This window comes from Malus sylvestris, chromosome 7, assembly GCF_916048215.2.
Source record: "Malus sylvestris chromosome 7, drMalSylv7.2, whole genome shotgun sequence".
NCBI lineage: Eukaryota > Viridiplantae > Streptophyta > Magnoliopsida > Rosales > Rosaceae > Malus > Malus sylvestris.
The window spans coordinates 33,952,802-33,975,138 of NC_062266.1; the positions used below are offsets into that span (position 1 = coordinate 33,952,802).

At 37.6% G+C, this 22,337-nt stretch overlaps 4 protein-coding genes across 5 annotated transcripts; 2 read left to right on the top strand and 2 right to left on the bottom strand.

Moving 5' to 3' along the window:
* The first annotated feature begins 1,430 nt into the window (after positions 1 to 1,430).
* On the top strand, positions 1,431 to 5,809 carry LOC126628738 (cyclic nucleotide-gated ion channel 1-like). The gene is made up of 8 exons (XM_050298526.1): positions 1,431 to 1,738; positions 2,303 to 2,437; positions 2,846 to 3,398; positions 3,709 to 3,921; positions 4,009 to 4,298; positions 4,441 to 4,552; positions 4,650 to 4,886; positions 4,979 to 5,809. Exons 2-8 carry the CDS (start codon positions 2,409 to 2,411, stop codon positions 5,675 to 5,677), a joined length of 2,133 nt encoding a protein of 710 aa, XP_050154483.1. The 5' UTR covers positions 1,431 to 1,738; positions 2,303 to 2,408; the 3' UTR covers positions 5,678 to 5,809.
* Positions 5,810 to 7,229: 1,420 nt separating this feature from the next.
* Positions 7,230 to 9,335, top strand: LOC126630538 (protein RKD1). Its single transcript, XM_050300652.1, has 3 exons — positions 7,230 to 7,545; positions 7,724 to 8,249; positions 8,919 to 9,335. Exons 1-3 carry the CDS (start codon positions 7,469 to 7,471, stop codon positions 9,096 to 9,098), a joined length of 783 nt encoding a protein of 260 aa, XP_050156609.1. The 5' UTR covers positions 7,230 to 7,468; the 3' UTR covers positions 9,099 to 9,335.
* Positions 9,336 to 9,809: 474 nt separating this feature from the next.
* On the bottom strand, positions 9,810 to 11,823 carry LOC126630539 (uncharacterized protein At4g00950-like). The gene is made up of 2 exons (XM_050300654.1): positions 11,050 to 11,823; positions 9,810 to 10,275 (listed from the first exon to the last, which is right to left on the bottom strand). Exons 1-2 carry the CDS (start codon positions 11,596 to 11,598, stop codon positions 10,192 to 10,194), a joined length of 633 nt encoding a protein of 210 aa, XP_050156611.1. The 5' UTR covers positions 11,599 to 11,823; the 3' UTR covers positions 9,810 to 10,191.
* Positions 11,824 to 16,411: 4,588 nt separating this feature from the next.
* Positions 16,412 to 21,350, bottom strand: LOC126629285 (uncharacterized). Of its 2 annotated transcripts, none has more exons than XM_050299271.1 (7): positions 21,186 to 21,350; positions 20,919 to 21,079; positions 19,963 to 20,084; positions 19,693 to 19,872; positions 18,170 to 19,386; positions 17,216 to 18,066; positions 16,412 to 16,983 (listed from the first exon to the last, which is right to left on the bottom strand). In XM_050299271.1, exons 5-7 carry the CDS (start codon positions 19,359 to 19,361, stop codon positions 16,633 to 16,635), a joined length of 2,394 nt encoding a protein of 797 aa, XP_050155228.1. In that variant the 5' UTR covers positions 19,362 to 19,386; positions 19,693 to 19,872; positions 19,963 to 20,084; positions 20,919 to 21,079; positions 21,186 to 21,350; the 3' UTR covers positions 16,412 to 16,632. The 2 variants fall into 2 exon arrangements, with proteins under 2 accessions (XP_050155228.1, XP_050155227.1); XM_050299270.1 differs by having other exon boundaries at positions 20,908 to 21,079.
* Positions 21,351 to 22,337: the final 987 nt, after the last annotated feature.

Here is a 22,337-nt window from a genome sequence, read left to right on the forward strand (position 1 = left end):
TTTATGAAAATGCAAGTGAATTAAAGTAATTTTTACAAGAAATACATAATTGGTGCTTCTTTTGCATAAAACATCTCTAAGTGCTTCGGAACCCAAAAATTGAACCTCCATTACCATTTGCCAATACCACAAAAACGTTTTCAATTATTTTAAAAATTTCATGGTGAAGCAATGGCGACCATAAAAAGTGCGCAAGTTGATAGGTCTGTCAAGTCAACAGAAGCAACCATGGCCATGGATGGATCGAACTCTCACAAGCATTGTCAAAGAAGTTTCCAGGAAATTTCACTCCTCACGAGTCAACCAATCGAATTCTGATGACTTGGACTTTTGCGTCTCTTTGTACGGGACTTGGATTCTCTGCCCTCCCATTTCGGTGCCCTTCCCGTGCCTTCCTGTTTTGTGTGGTCACGGTTAAGCCATATCAATATTTTATATTATTTTTTATAAAAATAATAAGACAAAAAAAAAATTATAAAATATTGACGTGACTTAACCGTGACCATACAAACAGGAGGGCACAGGGAGTGCACCGAATTGGGAGGGCAGAGAATCCAAGTCCCTTTGTACGCCCTCTCCTTGGTTGCCAATTTATAATTGATCTCGATTGAGTACCTAAATATTATCTGTAAAAAAAAAAAAAAAACAAACAAACGGTTTGGTTTTATTTAAGTTTTAAAACATAAATTTCAAAATTTTTAGTAATTTAAGAACAATTGATTCACTTTAAGTGTGAGCAAAAATGCACTTTTTAGTATATGTATTTATTTATCATATGTAAAATGATATTTAGCGAGATTATCAGAATTTTATTGTGCACATGTGAGTTTAACTACGATAGTTACATTAGAGTACAATTTTCTTAACAAGAACACGAATTTTGAGTTTTTGTTGGCGTGTTAGTGAGTTGTGATTTTCTCTTGGACACATTGCCGATAGTTCCAACCAAAAAATGCTGTAATATGATTAATATCGACTAATCCTCCTCCTTGCTCACGCAATATTTTTCAAGTGGGATTTAAAATACAATATATATTTGTAATGCTTTTCTTTTTTTTTTTTTTTTTTTTTTGGTTGGTCCAATTTGTAATGTTCTACATGTGGGACTTAAAATACTAATAAAATGGGGTAAAAATGAAAACTAAAAAGACAAAAGGGGTAAAAAGGAAAACTAAAAAGACAAAAGGGGTAAACTGCAAATAAAAAGGACAAAAAGGTGCCGTAGACCCGGGAAGCACGCGAGCACAAATTCACTTTTTCTCATCGGCGAGCGTACGCACCGTATCGGGTAATAACTGCAGAGAGAGAGAGCGCACAAATTTTTTTTTTTTTAAATTGTTTTTATTTCACGAGGGTGGGACCCAGGCCAGAAGACTTTGTTACTTTGCCTAATCACAGTCGTCAAAATAATTGACCAAAAAAAAAAAAATTACAGTCGTCGCTAACTTTGTTGGACTCTCTCTCTCCGGACGCTTCTGTGAAAAAAATCTATAATTTAACCTCGGCGAGGAGAGAGCAGGCCGAATCGGGGACTCGCTGACTCACTGCGCATTTCCCCGAATCTTCTTCTTCTTCTTCTTCTTCTTCTTCTTCTCTAATCTCTCTCTCTGTCACTGATTGAATATCGAGCACAAAAAGCTACCTGGGTCTTGGAGATAATCACAAGGAGAAGTTTCGGTTTGGGTTCTTCCGCCATGGATAATCTCTTCTCTTAGTCGCTCTCGGACTTTATTGCTTGGTGAGTTAACATATTTCATCCGTTTTTGTTGTTGGGTTTTCTTCAATTTGATATTTTTAGTTGTTTTTTTTTTCGGTTTTTCTTTGGTTTCAGTGACATGGTTTTTCCCCAAAAGATTGGATTTTTAGTTTTTGAATTTTGGGTTTTGATCTTTACCCGATAGGATATGAAATTGGAAATCCAAAATATCTAATTTGTTGGAATTATTTGATTTTTGGTTCAAAAATTTGAATGGAAGAGGTCCCGTTGGTCCATTTTTGACCAAATTTTTATGTTTTGATTAAGTTTTGTTGTTAGCAATGAATTTATGGATGTATAAAACAAATGGATGCTAAATTTAGGGGGATATTTGCTCAAATGAAGATATTTTTGTATGGATATTTAGTGTTAGTGCAATTTCTGCATTTGGAATTGGGGCAAATAGCACTTTGTGATTGCTCTTGGACCCCAAATAAAGTTTCCCCTTTTATTAACGCGTAGGCGAGTAATTTTAGGAAACATCTTGTCATAGTATAGAAGTTTTTGTGTTCAATTCACTTCATTTCACTTTGAATCTTTGTCTAGGGACTGATTTCGGGAACTTGGAGGTGCATGAGGGAGTTCTTTGGGTTGTTGAAACGTTCGGAGGTTGAATTTCCGGTGGAGATTCTATCGAAAACAAGCTGTAGTCATGAATTTTCAGCAAGAGAAGTTCGTCAGGTTAGTTTGACAATTATTACTTATAACGTTACATACATGATATCATGTTGTGTTGACTAGTTTGCAACTATATAACACTTTTCTCGCTTTCAGAACCAAATAAGTTTGGATTTTTGGATGTTTCGTTGTCCTGCTACTACGAAGTACTTGCCTGAATTTTTACATCACAGTGTCAATGGGATGATATAATGTGCCATTACTGTTGCTAATTTCACTTCTTTCCCTGGTTCCGTCCTCATCTGAACTCTTTGTTTGTTGCTAGGCTGCTAGCGTTGGCACATAATTACACCACCCTGTCCCTGCCCTTTCATTTCAGAAATATGTTATAACTTTTGTATGTAATCCTAGACGCTTGGAAATCTCCTTATGTGTTATTTATATTGGAATATCCATACCGTCTTATTTCAGGTTTCAGGACTGCACTGCAGAGAAAAATGTTGAGCCATTATATTCTCCAGATGATGATATGCCACCAGGGAAGTTCAGAAGAACGATTAACTCGGTCTCAGCCAAATTCCAAAGACGCTTGGAATCTGGTTCTGAGCTGATTAAAAAGTCATGGAAATCTTATTCAATTGACAGTGTTGTCGCCAACAGCTTTGGTGGTAGAATTCTTGATCCTCAAGGGCCATTCCTTCAGAAGTGGAATAAGATATTTGTATTGGCATGTATTGTTGCTGTCTCCCTTGATCCCTTGTTCTTTTACATCCCGGTGATTGATGATGCAAACAAGTGCCTTGGTTTGGACAGGAAGATGGAGATAACAGCTAGTGTTTTGCGTTCATTCACAGATATATTTTATATTGTTCACATAATTTTCCAGTTTCGTACTGGATTTATTGCTCCTTCTTCTCGAGTGTTTGGAAGAGGTGTTTTAGTTCAAGATGCTTGGGCCATTGCAAGGAGGTATCTCTCATCATACTTCGTAATTGACATTCTTGCAGTCCTGCCTCTCCCACAAGTAAGCTAACCCTTCCTAGTTTGTATGAGGTGCATTAATATATTGTTTGGTTACCCATCTAATATGGCGGGTTGAGGAGTATCTTTATGCACAATCTGTGCTCTCTCCGCATAGGATGGGTAATCATTTTTGCCCAATATTGTGCATACTCTTGGTGTTGCAAGTATTACTAAATCATATGTCGTATCTGCTACTTTAAATTCGGCTTATAGTGTGGTTAGTTGTAGCTGATGTCTTGTTTAGATTGGAATGTTTGTGCAGTATTTTGATTCTACTTTGGATCCCTAATAATACTATGAAATATGTCCAGGTGGTTATTCTAATTTTCATTCCCAAATTGGGAGGCTCAAGAACGTTGAATACAAAGAATTTGTTGAAGTTTGTGGTTTTGTTCCAGTATCTTCCAAGGTTTATACGAATATATCCATTGTATAGAGAAGTCACAAGGGCATCTGGTATACTTACCGAAACTGCTTGGGCAGGAGCTGCATTTAATCTTTTTCTTTACATGCTTGCCAGTCATGTAAGTTTGATCATGATATTCACCGCTACAATATAATTGCTCGTATTTTTTAAATCTTCTGATTTTCAAGTGATATGCTGTTCTTAGGTACTGGGAGCCTTTTGGTACTTGGTCTCTATAGAACGTGAAACCACGTGCTGGAAAGCAGCATGTGGGAACAATGCAACCATATGCTCGGGCAAGGATTTATACTGTGATACCGCGAGCTGGAATGCTTCCACATTCTTAAATTCTTCCTGCCCAATACAAGATGAAGACAAATTAAAGTTCGATTTTGGAATATTCCTTGATGCCCTTCAATCTGGTATTGTTGAGTCAAGCACGGATTTTCCTCAGAAATTCTTTTACTGTTTTTGGTGGGGCCTACGGAATTTGAGGTGTGCCTATACAACTTGTCTCAGTCTGCATTCTTAGGGTCTTCTGACGGTGATCTCAGTAGAGTTAACTTTTAAAAGGAGTATTTTATATTTGGTCCAGTATCTTTATTTGGTATTGATTCTCGATATTCTCATTTTGCAGTTCCCTTGGTCAGAACCTTGCAACCAGTACATATGTATGGGAAATCTGCTTTGCAATCTTCATTTCTATCGCTGGATTGGTGCTATTTTCATTTCTCATCGGAAATATGCAGGTTGGTACTTAGTGTTGTGCATGTAGTTTTTGCAGGATTGAAGTATCGTTTCTATTTCTGTCGTGAGGTCCTGATGAACTTTAAATTGTTGAAACAGACATATTTGCAGTCTACAACCACAAGATTGGAGGAAATGAGAGTGAAAAGGAGAGATGCTGAACAATGGATGTCCCACCGCTTGCTACCCAATGATTTGAGAGAGCGCATCAGGCGGTACGAACAATATAAATGGCAAGAAACCAGAGGCGTTGATGAACAGAATTTGATATGTAATCTTCCGAAGGATCTTAGAAGGGACATAAAGCGCCATCTCTGTTTGGCTCTGCTTATGAGAGTGAGTTTCTCCACCATTATGTTATTGTCATCTTAGTGTGCCTTTCAAACCGCTAGATATTGATTCTTTCTTTTTCCTTGACTGCATTAAAGGTGCCAATGTTCGAGAAAATGGATGAACAACTGCTCGATGCAATGTGTGACCGTCTCAAGCCGGTACTGTATACAGAGGCAAGCTATATCGTTCGGGAGGGAGACCCAGTCGACGAAATGCTCTTTATTATGCGGGGCAGGCTATTGACTATGACCACAAATGGTGGAAGAACCGGTTTCTTCAACTCAGAGTATCTCAAGGCCGGTGACTTTTGCGGCGAAGAACTTTTGACATGGGCTCTTGATCCCCACCCATCAGCTAATCTTCCCATCTCGACCAGAACTGTCCAAGCCCTTAGTGAAGTTGAAGCCTTTGCTTTAAAAGCGGATGACTTGAAGTTTGTAGCCTCTCAGTTCAGGAGACTCCACAGCAAGCAGCTCCGGCACACATTCAGGTTATACTCACAACAGTGGAGGACTTGGGCAGCCACTTTTATACAAGCAGCGTGGCGCCGCCATATGAAGAAGAAGCTAGAAGAGTCTCTGCAGGAAGAGGAGAATAGGCTGCAAGATGCATTGGCCAAGGCCGAGGCCAGCTCCCCAAGTCTAGGCGCCACCATTTATGCCTCCCGTTTTGCTGCTAATATACTGCGTACTTTACGGCGCAGTGGTACACGGAAGGCAAGGGTGCCAGAGAGACTACCGGCCATGCTACTTCAGAAGCCGGCGGAGCCTGATTTTACTGCTGAAGAACAATAATCGTAGGTATATAGAGGTTTTGATTGAGTTATATGTTTGCTCGTCCTCTTGTAAAATGTAACCGTGCAACGGTTTAACTAATAAAAATGTAGAAAAGTGCAACTGCATAATGGTAGAGAGCCACTTTTTATTTGTGTGATTTTTTCTCACCACCCTCGGGCTGTAGTAATGCTCACGACTTTATTTATTACTATTTAACGAGTTTAAATTTTAAAAGTGTGTATACTTGTTACACAGATCTTGAAATTTGAACTCATTTAACATTAATAAATAGAATGGTGAGTATCACTATCACTTAAGGCAAGGTCTAATTGAGGAGCAAGGCTCACCTGTGCATTAATTTGGAAAAAGTATAGGTTGAGACTTAATAATAGCTTATTTAGTTGAATCTCAACCGCTCACTCGTGACTAAAAATGGTGCGGAAGAAAATTTTCATAGACGAGGGGGTGTAGTGCAGTGGTTAAATGAAAAATTAGAAGTGAAATAAAAGCCTCCGATAAATTGGGATTTTTAAGGTCTCTCTAAATTCAAATCTTTTGCACTTATTTTGTGTGTAGCCTTTATGTAGCACATGGTCGCCCCTTGCCCTAGTTGCTGCTTTCCTCTTAGAGAAATGCTAAGGGACTCTCGATCCACCTCATAGTTCATTTTCCTAAATTTTCGTACCAACATTATAAAACGCGTACAAAAAACATGATGTGGCAAAGAGTTCCTACTTTGAAAGAGTTTCTCTGCATTTCTCTTCCTCTTAATCATAAATTACCATAGTTAATTAAGAGATGAGAATATTTAGTAGAGTAATGCGTGAAATGATTATTCCCACACTGTTACCGTAGAATTGTAATTAAGCAAATTTTAATGTGAATTTATGTCCACTACATCGTTAATCGTTCAGTAACCTCCTCTCCTATCATATCCTATCCTCTAGTCAAGTTTTCTGTTTTTTTGCGCCATGTTCATACATTTAAAATTGTTATCCTATCAATCGTTATTTTCACCATTATTCTTAACTATGAAAAAAAAAGCTCCCTAATATTCCTAAAAAAAGATTAAAAAGAAGATGACGTGGCGAAAAACATAAAAGCCTATGCATCTTGGTGTCGGATCAATCCCCATTGATGCTATTGTTATTTTCGGAATTCAAACTTAAGATATTTCACTTATAAGTGAAGATGAATATTATTAGACTGTAATTCTAAGTGACATAATTAATATATTTATACATTATACGTATACATACATATCTTGCAAAAGTAATTTTCTTTACAGCACACCTCTTTTTATCTATTATTAAAAAAATACTACAAAATAAATTTTTTGAATAAGTAATACTCGAATTTTGACAAAAAATAAAAGAACAAATAATACACGAATTTTCCGTGTATGCTTTTCTCGTCTTGTATCTCATTGACTATTGTTAAACAAATTATTAAATTTGTTTTTATCTACTATACAAATTTTGAAATTTAAACTCATTTAACAGTAATAAATAGGATGGTGACTGGTGAGCATCATCATCATTTGAGAGGTGATAAATTAATTTTAAAACCATATTCAAGTCAATTTTCTTAAACATTAAAATCATAATTAAGGCTTGGTCCAGCCCCCTTTTGTGATTGGTAATTGTTCACAAATTAAATGTCCGATGTAGTGAGTGCCACACAGGAACCCCTTTTAGCGTCCGCACGAACTTTCTCATCCCATCAATCTCCTTCCCGACCCAGTCAAATTTATACTGCTTAATTCCTCCACTCTCTCTGATAGTTCTCCAAGCTTTCCAAAACTCTCCAATGGCAGATTCCATTTCCTACCAACTTCTGTTTCCAAAAATTGAGACCGACCCACATGAGTTTAACTCCTCCATACAGTAAGATGATCGAAAAATTTATACTTCTTGCTTTTTTTTCCCTTTTAATCTTCCATTTATTTGTTCAAACATCTCAAGAACTGAAGAAGGCTGTATATATATGTGTGTGTGTTTGTGTATGTATATGTTTTATGATTTTTACATGAATTTTAGTACATGGGTTACTTTACTTTTGCAGTGCTGCTGCATTAGACAGTCTGCACCTTGAAAATTTCAATGGTTTCGATTCACCGCCATTGCCATTGGGATGCAATTCCAACCAGCTTCCACAAATGGGTTCAAAAGATTTTGAGGATTCAGGCATCTGGGACTACATTTTGGACGACGCTGCTTTTCCATCAACTTTTGGTTACGAGGTGGTTGATGAAAAGCCCCTGACAACAATGGCGGAATCCGTTGACTGTTCGAACAGTGTTTCGGGTGATTCGGACGATGTTTTGAGGACGATCGAGTGGGGGATGAAGATTTGGGGCAAAGATGAAGAGGGAAGCAGGACAAAAAATGAGAGTTTTTGCAAGAAGAGGTGTGCCACTCCATTGGAACTGGACGAGATTCAGAAGTATTTCGACGTGCCGATAACTCAAGCGGCCAAGGAGTTGAAGGTGGGATTGACGGTTTTGAAGAGGAGGTGCAGGGAACTGAACATCATGAGGTGGCCGCACAGAAAGATCAAGAGCTTGAATGCTCTCATTGAAAATGTTAAGGTACGTATTTGCATGTTCATGTGTTGTCAACTTGTCATATGATATTCAGTGTCATTTTTGTCCCATGCTACTGGTTCCCCTCGAAACGGGAAAAATTTTGGTGCCATGGGAGTATAGTTTCACGTTGGTATATATTTCTTATCACGTGACGAGAGATATACTATTAAGAGTTTTTCTCAATTTTTTTCTATAAACGAAGACTACTTAGGATGTCATTGCGAGACTACTTAGTTCATTGTTAGGCCCATTACTATTGTTCTAAATTCTGACAAAGGACACAGGGTGACTACTTAGTTTATGGATCAAAAAGTAAAAGAGGGTTTGAAAGCAATCTTCCAAGTCTTGAAATATCTCCGAAATATCCTACATATTAGTAAACATGTATTGCGATGAGAATGACTTGAAAATAAGGTTAAGATTATTTGAAATCAATCAATTAACCCCCTCACTATTAGATTCTATGAAATTTTATTCACTTTGTCGTCAAATATTAGCACGACTTTATCCTCAAGAGTGAATAATGTGTTGGTCACGTGCCAGTATTTGACTACACAATGAATGAAATTTCATCAAATATGACAGTAAAGGGTTAATTGACAATGATCTTTGTTTTTGGAAAGTCGTAATTAGTAATGTAGGGATTGACGGTTGAAAATTGAAATATTGCAGGGGATGGGATTGACGAATGATGTGATGATGCTGGAGGAGCACAGGAGGCTTCTAGAGCAGATGCCGGACAAGGAGTTGCCGGAGAGAGCCAAGAGGCTGAGGCAGGCTTGCTTCAAAACCAACTACAAGAAGAAGAGGGCTTTGTGTTTGACTGCTCTGCCGGTCCATGATTTAGTCTAGCTACCTTATATGCACAAAATTATAGAATAGATGAGGAAATCATGACATGTTATATGGATAGGACGTGTTGAGAGGGTGAAGTTCACATCTTCGGAACAATTGGCGAGATTGGTATATTTTCGATTCAAAAACGTCGGAAGGCTTGATTCGTCAGGTTGATGTGACCTTGAACTTTGTATCTAACTATTTTCATCGATTACCCGTTTCCTTGCTTGATATTGTGATCTAGCATTTGCATTTCATTCACTTGCTAAAACACATAGTTCTATCATATATTATTGGAGTTTATGACTGTTTTTGTACCATTAGATGTGACGGACTTACCATTTCCTTTTAAGATGCATGACATACACGCTAGATCCGTTTTACTTCTCACACACCCCTTGTTAATTTATGTCCGTTAATATTCTTGAATTCATCTGATTAAACGGCCGAAAACTAAAAAGGTGTGGGAGAAGTAAAAATGGTGTGAATATCACACCCCATACGCTAATCCGTTGCTTTTGTCTGATCATGTCATTCATTCCTAAGTTTGAACTGAATTTCCTACCTAAAATTGATATCGCAGTCTTTAACTTACTCATCTCTTGTTGCAGTATACCATTCTCTCTCATCACCTGAAGCGTTAGAGAAGTTTCTCTCCTAAAATAACAAGAAATTTACGATAAGAAAAAGTTAATTAATTAATCTAACAAAAAAAAAGAATCAGAGTAGATGCTCAGAAATTTAGATAAAGGGGGCAATTTGTTGGTACACTGACAAATTATAGAGGGTTTATAAAAAGAAACGGATCCTCTTCGGATTCATTTCCACCAAATCCACCTAGTTTGGGATTCGACCGTTGCAATTTAATTCAACGACTACAAACAGAAGACCCTTTTAAAAGTTAAAACAATTGTAGCCGTTAGATCAAATTTCAACTGCTCGGATCCCGAACTAGGTGAATTTGGTGGAAGGGGATTTCCTTTTAATATTGAAGCTCATGAATTTTAGACTAATTAAACTATTTTTAATTTTCTGATATATTTACACATATTCTTCAACAAGTAGGAAATGGAGCGTCAGATGGGGTTGATCCAACGGTTGGAAGACTTTAGGAGGCCATATTTCTAAGTTTTTCTTGCCTGCGTCTCCATGGAACGGGGACCACCTGCTTAAGGCTTTTGTAAATGCTTGCCTGCAATGATAACAAAATTAATACTAATTAACTATTTATTTGGCAAAATACTAATTAAATACTTATGAGTTGAAAAATTATGTCACAAATAATCACATTAGGTAACTGATTAGAAGATACCAAATATGATTATGTTGTAATCAATTAAACAAATAAAAAAAAGAAACTGATCATAAAATAATCACATTTGGTATCCAAGAGAAGTCCAATGATTATTAGTGGTATTAATTTAGCAGAAAATGGGAAGATAAAGCTCACAATGCCAACATTTGACAAGCAATTTTAAAGTCTTGTGAAGAAATTAAAAATCAAATAAAGAGTGTGGCATCAAATATTTTGCCCACATAGTGATAATTATTATTATTTATATAAAAAAATCAGATGATGGTTTTGTCATGGTAATCTACTCTTTCAAAAGTTAGAAAGACGCAGGCACTTCAGCTTTCTTCTAACGATCATCGTGTGATTCACCATTAATAAGAATCGAACCAAAACACGCCATGCAAATCTAGAATTCGTCTCAAATCACTAGACGATCTTATGATGCTTATTATAGTAGGTGAATATGACATATTTTGACCTAAAATTTTCAATACTTAAATATGACTCGTCCGGTTTAGCTAAAATTTCTAATATTATTATATAAAATTACATCATTTTTGGTTGATTATTAATCCTCCTTAATACAAATTTCAAGCAAAAACTTAATTAAATTTGCTAATTGAGCGTTAGGGGAGCTAGTAAATAATTGAGATTTGGTTACTTAGTACTTACCCACATACTTGACCTTGTGTTGGAAGCATTCAAGAAGCTAGCTCTCCTCCGAACTCTTGTGACCTTCACCTTCGTTTCACCGCCACCACTAGCCGGAGGCAAAGAGTCAAAACCGCCGTGGTCAACAACCTCCTTGTTCTTCCTGAAACTTGCCCACCTCATAGACCCAAAACCGCCACCGCCGACGCTCCTACAACTCTCCTTGCTCAACCTCTTACTCCCAAAAGCATCAGGGCTCCCATCTGTGAACGAAAACGACATAGTCCGCCCGACGTCAGGCCCGTCCAACACGGTGGTCGGGGAGGGCGTGTTGGTAATTTTGGCCGCTTCGCTCAGCAACCTCGGAGGCAACTCCAAGGATCTCGCGCACTTGGGTTTGGATTCTGCGCTGCCGCCGCAGTCCCTCGGCTTTCCTGGAGCTTCCTCCCACTTGAATGGAACCGAGGCGGTGGTTTGGAGCGGTGGTGTTAAAATCCCCGGCGGCTCCGGCCGCTGGGAAGGAAGCGAGAACAGCGACAGCTTCGGTGTTATGCTTGCTTCCGACGCCATTGATTCCTCTTATCGATTCTCTCTCAGAACAATTTCCCAAAACTCTCTTCCGAAAAACAGTGAAAGCAGAGGATTCTCAAAAAAACAGAGTGGACTTCGTTTCTAGTCGGTTGGTGAGATGGGATGTGTGAGTTTATATGTATGTATATATATATATAGAGAGAGAGAGAGAGGGAGTCGGAGGCGGTGGAGGAAGGTGAATTGTTGTGAGGGGCAGAGAGCAAACGCTCCTGGCGCTTCTTCTTCACGAGAAAATGCCAGTTCCTGCTGTTATGAAAAGACCTAAATGCCCTTTAGTCAATGAGGTTTAGGGTCCCACCATGGAAACTCATGGTGTTTTAGACTGACGTGGATAACGACCATTAATTCAATTGTGGTCCGTCAATTGGGTCGTTGAAAAAGTCTTAGTTAACGTGTAAATTATAACTTTAACCTTTGATTTTTCTAAACACGCGTATTACATCGTTTCATGTAAGTAAACATGTTGGTGTATAATTACCTAGTACTATAGTCTGATAGTATTTCTTTTCATTTGAAAGTGAGAGATCTTAAGTTCGAACCTCGTGGATGGCGAATTCTCCCTCCTCTTAATGTAAAAATATCAATGTACTATAGTTTGAAAGCTGCACATTATGTAGTTTTGCCGAATTCTCTCTCATCTTAATGTAACTCAAAAAATATGTTTGTATATGGACTCAGATGAGAAAAATGATTAAAGACATTAAATTTGAGTGGTAATTCTCTTAAATCTTGTATTCGAAACTTGTGTATATCAAATTCAAAATTAATTAAAAACTTGCATTTTTCGTTCTAAGTAAGCATATCAGGGGGCGTTTGTTTGCCCTCACTAAGTGGGACTGGATTGGACTAGCTGTTAGTCCAATACTGTGTTTGTTCCATGCTGGGACTAACATTAATGAGACTAAATGGGACTAGCATGGACAAAACCCTTCACTAAGAGGTATTAGTGAGACCCCCCAATAACCATGGGACTAACTAAGACTATCCTCTCTCGTCCTCGTCATGCTCAACAACCACTCCCGATAGACTCCTCGTCATCTCCGGTCACCTAGATCATAATAAAATATTAATAATTTATATATTAAATAATGTAAAAATATCAATGTACTCAAAAAACATGTTTGTATATGGACTTAGATGAGAAAAATGATTAAAGACATTAAATTTGAGTAGTATTTCTCTTAAATCTTGTATTCGAAACTTGTGTATATCAAATTCAAAATTAATAAAAAAACTCGCATTTTTCGTTCTAAGTAAACATATCAATGTATAAACTCGGATGCGGAGAAAGTAAAACGATGGGATGGTTATGATGGCAAATGGTAGAATTTGTAAAGATCGAAGTTTTAGGACACACAAGTGCACAACATTCAAGAGATTTTTAAGTGTGTTCGGAATACTAGGCGAAACACCACATGTCGTTATATAATTGAAGGAAATTTTTTTTATATGTTATTCAAATTATATAATGACATGTAATGTTTGTCACGTGTTTCGAATACACTGAAAAATCTCTCTACAACACAGATTAAAAGAGCCAGCTAACTGCGGCACATATGTTTAAACAACTTTTCCTTGGAATCTTCTCCTTCCACTTTCTTTGTCACACACAAAACAAAATGAAAAAAATGGTGCTAAAATTTTAAATTGAACAAATTTGAGTGGGAATTATTATTCTCTTCTCCTTTTTAGTAAGTTTTGTGACATGAAATTTGAAATATTTGGAAGATAGAGAGCTCTTTATCGACATTCTTACAAGCTTTAACCAGTCAAAAGTTGCACAAAAGTGGCACATGTGCATGCCATGGAACTTCATTTTCTAAAATGTGGGGGGGGGGGGAGAAACGAAAAAGAAATAAAAAGAAGAAAAGAAACAATACTGAAAATTATTGTTTATTAGCGGAAAAATAATATGTATGTTAGTGTAATCACATGATAAGCAAGATAATGATATGAGACTACGAGAGAGATATACGACATATGATCAGTTGTACTCATACTCACAGATCAGGATTTATGAGATTTTTGCTACAATGACTGCGTTAATACCGAAAATTATTTGTATTAGCGGAAGAATAGTATATATATCAGTGGAGTCACATGATTAACGGGATGGTAACATGAGATTACGAGAGATATATGACTTATATGACATATGATATAAGTCGTACTTGCTAATCAGTATGCATGAGGCTTTTGCTAGAACGACTGCATTTAATCATATGCAGGAAAACTAATGAAAATAGCTTGAAAACTTTGAGTTTTAATGATAAAGACAAAATAAAGGGTAAAATGAATAGTACCAAGTTTAACTTTTTAGTGTAAAAATGTAATTTTTCGTTAAAGTGAACAGTACTGCGAACTTTTCGTTAAAACTCCCTTTATCTGCTCCTTATTTATACACTCCTACCGACATATTATACAGTGGCAGTGTAGAAAGTTAGGGTAAAACACGTAACAAAAACATTGCCAATGTATTTGGTCAATTGTTTCTGCATTAATATTGGTTGAGGAAAATAAATAACTTCTTACTGGCTGGCTGTCAAGTTCAAGTAACAAGTTTTTAAAGAAGGCTTAGGGCCCCAAATAAAGTCCCATTCCTCTCTCAACACTTAGGCACAATGATTTACGAACTCTCGTGTTCTTTTTCTCCACTCGTTCTCTTGTTTTTGTCTTTCGATTCATCCTTGATACAATCAATATACAAAAGCTAAACAAATGAGCAGTGTTAGCGACAGAGGCCGATCCACCGTGGGATAAGGTGGGTCAGCTGACCGCCAAACTTATAAATTCTTCATGGAAGAACTTGTGTTACCCTTATAAAACATGAAATGCCTTTGAAAGCTACACTCCAACTGTTCGACAAATTACCTCTATCGACATTGGGCAGGGTAGATGTTAGCCTCATCTCTTTGTATGCTTTGCTAATTGCTATGAGCATCTTTAGACATTCTCACTCGACATAAGTTTGCATATGTCGTCATACTCACTCAAAAGTTATTGACATAAGTTGACATACTCCTTCGAAAATTATTGGCATCTGTCGACAAGCGTGCAATATAACTTGGCAAATTCCCTTCCAACTCTAAAATGCCAAGTAGCCATGATAGAGTGACAATTACACATGATCTCTTTTTTCTTGGTATGAAAGTGTTGGACTTTAGACTTTTAAATACATAGCTGTATCCACTACCTGCCCATTAGGTCTTTAGTTTCATTTTTCTTTTTCCAATTGTCCAAGGAGGCAAGGATGCTTCTAGTGCTTCATTTTATTAAAGGGGTGTGATATCCACACATCTCATTTTACTTCTCACACATCCCTTGATAATTTATGTCCGTTGATTTTCTTCAATTCATCCGATCTGACTGTCGAAAATTAAAAAGGTGTGTGAGAAGTAAAATAAGGTGTGTGGATAGCACACCCCTTATTAAATTGTTTATTTTATTTTGCAGACATGAACGTAATTAAGATGGTATAACAATGTGCTCACATTATGTTTTTATGTTCGAATTCTCCTTTTTATAATTAAATTAAATTAGAATATCGCTTGAATAAATAAATAAGTTATGTCCACGAAATAAAATTAAAAAATTTATAAAAAAAATACATTTGGACACTAGTTTTATGATCAAATGTTTACTTAAGGTGGAGGTTTCTATACCTAGCTACTCAAATCATTGGCTCCCTAAACGACAAAACAACAAGAAGAAGAACGTGTGCTTACTATTTTGGAACAGAAAAATAATATGCATATATATATATATATTTTGTTTTTTAAAAAAGCATTAGTTAATGGCATCGTCATGGTAATCCATTATTATGAGGGTTGAGAAAACTCATATGGACATTTCAGGCTTCTCTAGCCACCATCGTGTGTCCACCAACGTCGAAAATCAAATTTAAGAAGTGCCGTTTGAAATACGAACTTGAAATTTGTCTTTGATAGCCACCCGTGGTGTTCAAAATGCTTTTGATGAGGAATACAATTCAACAGAGAGAGAGAGAGAGATAGCAATAATAGCACCTAATTGACAAGAAAGCAACCTTCTGCTTCACAAGAAAGGTCGATGACCAAAGTTTTTAATCAGCAGAGCCCCAACGCAACCACCCCAATTCATAACTGTAGGGCAAATTGGGAACACCTGCAGATGTTGAGCCATTCAACCTGACTGAGACATCCCCCAAGCCCCATCCCACCCATTAATGGCCGCCTCTCTAATTTCTATCAGTGACTCAGAGCTGTGAGCCTTTCCTTTTCCGTCCAGGAAAAAGAACATGGGATTGAAACCCTAATAAGTTCATCCCAAAGCTCCTTTTGGAGCTCCCACATTGAGCTTTTGACCTCAGTTTACAAATTCGTTCAAGGTTTTCCGTAAGCTCAAAACCCCAACCCGACGTTTATGATTTAATTTCTTTCATCAGGGTTGAGCTCCTATGGAGTTTAGACAATTCATTGCTTGTGAGCTTTGAGGAGGGCTTTGGTCTGGAGATCAGTGGAGGGAGAGAGGGAGAGAGGGAGAGAGGGTGAGGAAGAAAGTGAGCTTTGAGGAGGGCTTTGGTCTGGAGATCAGTGGAGGGAGAGAGGGAGAGAGGGAGAGAGGGTGAGGAAGAAAGTTAGATCGGCTTGAGATTTAGGTTTAACGAAGAGGATGATGAGGACGACACGATACCAGATCTAAACAATGTTGGTCAATTGCTTACCACATTGCAGAGTAATTTTTGTAGGATCAGGAGAGCGTTTCGGATTGAGACATTTGAGCCCCTCGTACTCTAAAATGCTGACTCCACCACTGGTAATAATCCTACGTGTTCATCACCCTTTTATTCATCAAAAGCTTGACATGCAGAGATGATTTGCTCAATCAAAAGTATAGTACATGAAAGTTAAGTTCTTGGCATTCCTTTGCATTAAAATTATATATGTTATTTGCCTATAGCTCTCTATACAAATCTGAGTATATAAATCAGTCGAAACTACCGTTATTGATCGAACTCCTTGCGTTTTTTCATCACTACCTCCTCAAATGTATCATCCCATCACGAGCCAAGGTCCCCTCAAGATCTCCAATGATTCGCGCTATCCGAACTTCCAGACCTCTTTGAACTTCCTGGAAGAGAGTTCTAATGAAATCGGTGAAGCGCTTCATGTCGAAGCTTGCACACGTCTCTAGCTCTTCCGCAACCCCAACGAGTCCAGAAGCAATCTTGGGTTGGATTTCCATTAGTTTCTGCCCCGTTGCAACCATATATCTCTGCAGCTGAAACGTTTCGTCAAGATGGCGCTCTAGTGTCTTTATCTTGTCCTTCGTTCTTGCAGTATTTGAATCTCCATGTGTACCATTTAGATCGAGATCATTGTCATGCTGAAAATCATAAGGAATTCAAAAACATATTACGTGTCATTATTGTATAGTGAAGCTAGTAACAATGTGCTAGTTTCAATATTAACTTCAGTTTTCGACCTTTTTGGTCACCGTTAGATCCTAAATTTTCATAGAATTACAAATAGATGGTATAGTTTTTTTTGTAGGAAACTGTTGTGAAGGTCGTATTCTTGCTGAAAATTCACTAACAAGATTAAGAATCGAAGCTTACCATCCGTTGGCAGAGGTCATCAACCTTCCCTTGGAGGGACTGATACCGGCCAACTTGCTTATTCAGCAACAACATCAGCATGAGAAAACCTTTAATCCCACTTTGCCCATCATCATTGCTTTCGGTATGATCTTCACCGGCTTCTTGCTTTCCTGAAAACCTTTCAAGCATAATAAGCTGCTGCTTCAGCCTCTTGATCTTGTAAGAAACACCAAGAGCTTGAAGATCCATCCTCCACGGCGAAGTATTTGAACTTGAGGCCTGGCTTGGTGATGCTAACTTATCAGCACCGTCAACTTCTACTGGACTCGCACTTCCCGCTTGACTTGTACCCTCGTGGGAAGTATCCTTCTCACCTTCAAACTCTTTGTCAGGAGACTTCACAGTTGCAGCATTGAACTGGCTAGAAGATGGAGTTTCCTCTTCTTTCTTACCGCCTTCCTCTTCGCATGGTTCCACCGAACTTGTCTTTTTTTTTGGATCTTCTGTCTTCACTTTCGTGCTTATGATATTTAAGTTGTTCGTCTGGCAGTTTAGAAACCGTGACTGTGATGCAAACTGCTCTTTTAGGGAAGTTAGTTCATCTTCCCGCTCCAATAACAAGGCTTCCAATTTCATATTATCGTGTCTGAGATGCGATATATCTTTGTTCAGTCCCTCAACATGAGACTCTAGCCGCTTAGATTCTAATTCCATGCTCATCAAACGCCATCGATAAGTTTCTAATTTCTCATCTTTAAGTCTCAATTGTTCAACAAAAGCATCCATTTCTAGGTGATGCCTTTGCTCAATTAGCGCTGCATACCTCTCTGCTTCGGAGCGAACCCAACCTTCCACCTGCTTTATATCAACTGCGATCAATCATAGAACAAGGTCAAATCAAGAAACCGAAAGTGGTTAAGCGGAGAAACCATAAATGTTAAATCAAAAGGATAATTAATAATTCATTCTCACCTAGGTCCTTTGCCTCAAATGAGTACCCATCAGAATCGTCTCTAAATTCAGAATGTTCATAGCCAAGAAGAGCATTGATTGGCTGTGGTCTTGTCTTTCCATTTTGTAAATGAGATGTACCCGTTGCACTGGAATTCACCCCTCTTTCGTTTAAAACAATTTCAAACCTAGAATTCGCTTTCTGCAACATACTTCTCAACGAATGCCTCTCATGTCTAGACTCCGAGGAGACTACCTTCCATCGTTCTGTTTCAAGCTCAGCTTGCTTCCTCTTCGCCTTTGATAATTTAATCTCCTTTAGAAGCATGTGCTTTTCTGTTGTGTCTAACTTGGATTTTCTAAACATCGCTGACAAAATCTTGTCTTTCTGTTCCAAATCTGTATGCATCTTTACAATCTCGGCAGATATTTTCTGAACCATCAAAACCGACTCCTCCTTTTGATCTAAGACGACATTCAACTCTCGCTTAGTAGCTTCAACTTGCCTAAGTGCTCGACCCATATCAGCACCAAGCTGCCGTTGGCTTGAAACAACCTCCAAAAATGCAGTTTTGTGCTTCAAAAGCTCAGAAGAATGTTCTTGGGCTGCACGCTTAGCACTTTCTCTCAATTCTTCCGCTACACTTTCAGCCTTTGTTAGCTTCTCTTCCAATTCTTTCAACTTCTGCTCCAAATCCCCCATTGCCTTATCCTTAGATTGCACCAAAAGCTTCACATCCTTCATTTTATCATTCATTGCAGAAATTGCTTCATCCTCCTTTTTCTCACGAACCTTAAATGCATTTATTAGCATCCCAATATGCTGCCGCAGTTTCTTTCGTTCATTCAACCAGCTCTGCTCCTGTGCAGCAAAGATGCTCACGACTTTCTCGTTGGCTTTTGCATCTTCATGCCTCAGTCTCTTCAACTCTCTGATCTCTTTTTCTGCATCCTCAAGTTTATGGAGAAGTGCGGAATCTTGCACACTTCTTCCTTCTTTCTGAACCCTCCATACAAGCAATCCCAACAGTTGCGCACTTCCTCGAAGCATTTTCTCCCGCACTTCAGACAACCTCTCATCTTGCATTTCAGGCATTGACAGGAGCCGCAGAGCAAAGAATGCACACGACACACCAAAATACATAGGATACAAACTATCACTCTTATCTTCACAGACAAATAAATTTGAATTGGAGACCACTTTCTCTTCCATTACTCACAAACTTTCTTCCTTTTGTCTGGGAAAACATAAAACCGGAAAACAAAATATTAGAATTTGATCGGGAAACTGAAAATCTAAGCATTCGCAAAAATCCATTTTGAGAAGAGGAAAAATAACAACAACAACAACAAAACCTTTTCCCACCAAGTGGGGTCGGCTATATGAATCCTAGAACGCCATTGCGCTCGGTTTTGTGTCAGAGAAGAGGAAAAATAATCGACTATAATTTCTAATAAGATATAAACATCTCACTTAGTGCAGTACTAGAATACAGAAATAAACCGTTTCATCAACGAGTTTCATAAATTGTAGTTGAACTTACAGAAAGAACTTATGATTGTTCGCAGCTCAAAACCACAGAGCGAAGCTTATAGCGGAGTAAAAGTGTAGCTCGGAAAGAGCAATGCTTCAATGGAGATCCTGAAGCATCAACCACACCAAACAGCATTCACCTTCTACCACACAAGTTATGTGACAACACGCGCGTTACTCGTGCCTGGTACTGCAAGATCAGTTAAACAGAGATGTACTCAAAACCGAAATGAAAAACACAGAATTTAAAGAATCCCCTGGATTTCAGTGAAAGACTGACCTAGCAAAGCAAACCCCACATGCTTCTTCTCCCCTCCACCGGCTTTTATCCTCCTTTTGCTCTTCAGCACAGGTCAGTAGTCATGAGTAATTGCTACCATTGGAAGCAAAAGCACCAGATTCCTGGGTTGTTTGTCACCATTACTGATCAGACAGTGGACTCCAACAAAACAATAAACATATCTCAACAAACACTTCTCCCTATAAATATTGTATATTTCCAGAGTGGCTTACCTGGATTAAAACTATACCGCATAAAATAATTTGTAAAAGCATATAGACAAAAGGGACCCCAAAAGACTACAAAATCAAAAGCACTTTTCAGTAATCAGAAAGTTTGTGCTTCTTCCTTTTTTTTTTTCTAATTCTATCTACTAAAACAAGCTCAAAAGATGTTCTTGCACTGTTGGGTGGACTCAAAATATCAGTACAATATTAAACAAACTCATTAGCTCAAATCTCCGAGAAATGATTTCTACACACTTTTACCGCAAACCCGCATTAAATTAAACATAAATGTGCAGAGGAAGAAAATAGCGCGTGAAAATCATTTCTCTATCTCACTAAAAACCCAATTAGGATTAGAAAACCCCATTACTTGCATTGAAAAGTAAAAGCCCATGATTAAATTTTCAACATGCACCAAGAAATCCAATTGACTTCAGTAACAGTTCTTTTGCACCCCAAAAAAAAAAAAAAAAAACCAATTCTTCAGTTACTTGTTCACAGCAATAGCAAACCAATAAGATATAACAACCCACCACCAAGTCTTATCCCACTGAGTTGGATCGGCTCGGTTGTATGAATTCTACAACGCCACTTCTACTAAGTGGGATCGGCTAGACTGTATGAATCCTAAAACGTAACTGCGCTCGGTTTTTCATCGTATACTCCGTTATCAAACCAATAAGATATGCATTGCAAAATAAAAAAGAAGTAGAAATACATGAGTTTCACCAGTGAAAGGTCCAAGTGAGCTGCAACTGAGCGGAAGCATCTCTTGCAAATGATGAGAGCAAGCAAGGCAAGAAGGTCATGGGTCCAGAGAGAGAGAGAGAGAGAGAGAGGGGGGGGGGGAGGTGGCCTTCCTCTCAAGTTCCTTGCTTTGCCTCTGAGACCTGTAAAGCAGGAAACTTGTTCATGAAACACTACACTGCAAATCCATTGCACTTGAAAGGGCAGCATCATATTTACTAATTAATTATTGGTTAGAGAAATAATCACCTCAATTTTTTATTTCAATTTTCCTTGATCTGCCCTTGGAATCTGAGGTTGGTGATGCTGGATTCATTTGATTATCTCCATTCTCCACGCAATCTCTCTCTCCTCTTCCTCCCTCCCTCCCTCTCTCTCTCTCTCTCTCTCTCTGACTTGCATAACATATCTCAAATCAAATAAAAAATAAAATAAAATAAAGAAAAAACAATTAGAAGGTACAAAAGAAACTCGGGTCACAGTCAAGGCTGGGCATTTGGGATCACAGCCCATGTTCCCAGCTCCCACCATGGCTTTGTATTAAATTATTGTGCCTTTCATGGGTCCCATCTGGATAATTTCTACTACTACACAATGCTTCTAAAATTTTAGCTTCATAAAATAAAGTTTTAAAAGAAAACTAATGAAAATAGTTCAAAATTTTTGAATTTTAACGATAAAAACAAAATAAAGAATAAAATGAATAACATCATGATTAACTTTTTACTGTAAAAATATGATTTTTCGTTAAAATAAACAGTACTTAATATTTTTCGTTAAAGTTCCCCAAAGTTTTAATCTTTCATTTCAAGAACAAGAATACAAAATGATTTGACATTTTCTCTTCAATTTTAGTGCTTTCACACACAATGAGCCTCATATGCACAAAATTTGCGATGTAACTGATTGTATATTTCGTGCAGAAGAAACAAAAAATATTAATTAAAAACATACAATTATTGTTATAATTAATATTTAACAATGTGTAATTGTGTAAATTATAAGTTAAGAATCTTCAGAAATCTGAACATCATTCCTATTAAACTTTATTTTACTTACAGAACAAGTTATTTTCTTCTTATTACTATAAACTAGGCATAAGGAATAGCATTACAGGATTCCTCAAGCCTTTATACATCTCTCTCTGTTGCACCCTCTCTCTCAAATAGGCCACAACAACTAGTTATATATTAAAATTCAGGTTAAGTCCGGATAACCACCCAACCTTTAGGAGTGATTCCAAATTGGTCCTAACATATTAAAACATTCTTAATAACTACCTAAAGTTTTAAAGAATGGACATATATTAGGTTCACTAACATTCAGTGATGACATGGACAAATATTAAGCGTGTTTTAACTTTCAAGTCATCTATGGTGATTTGAATTTCCAAATTGACGT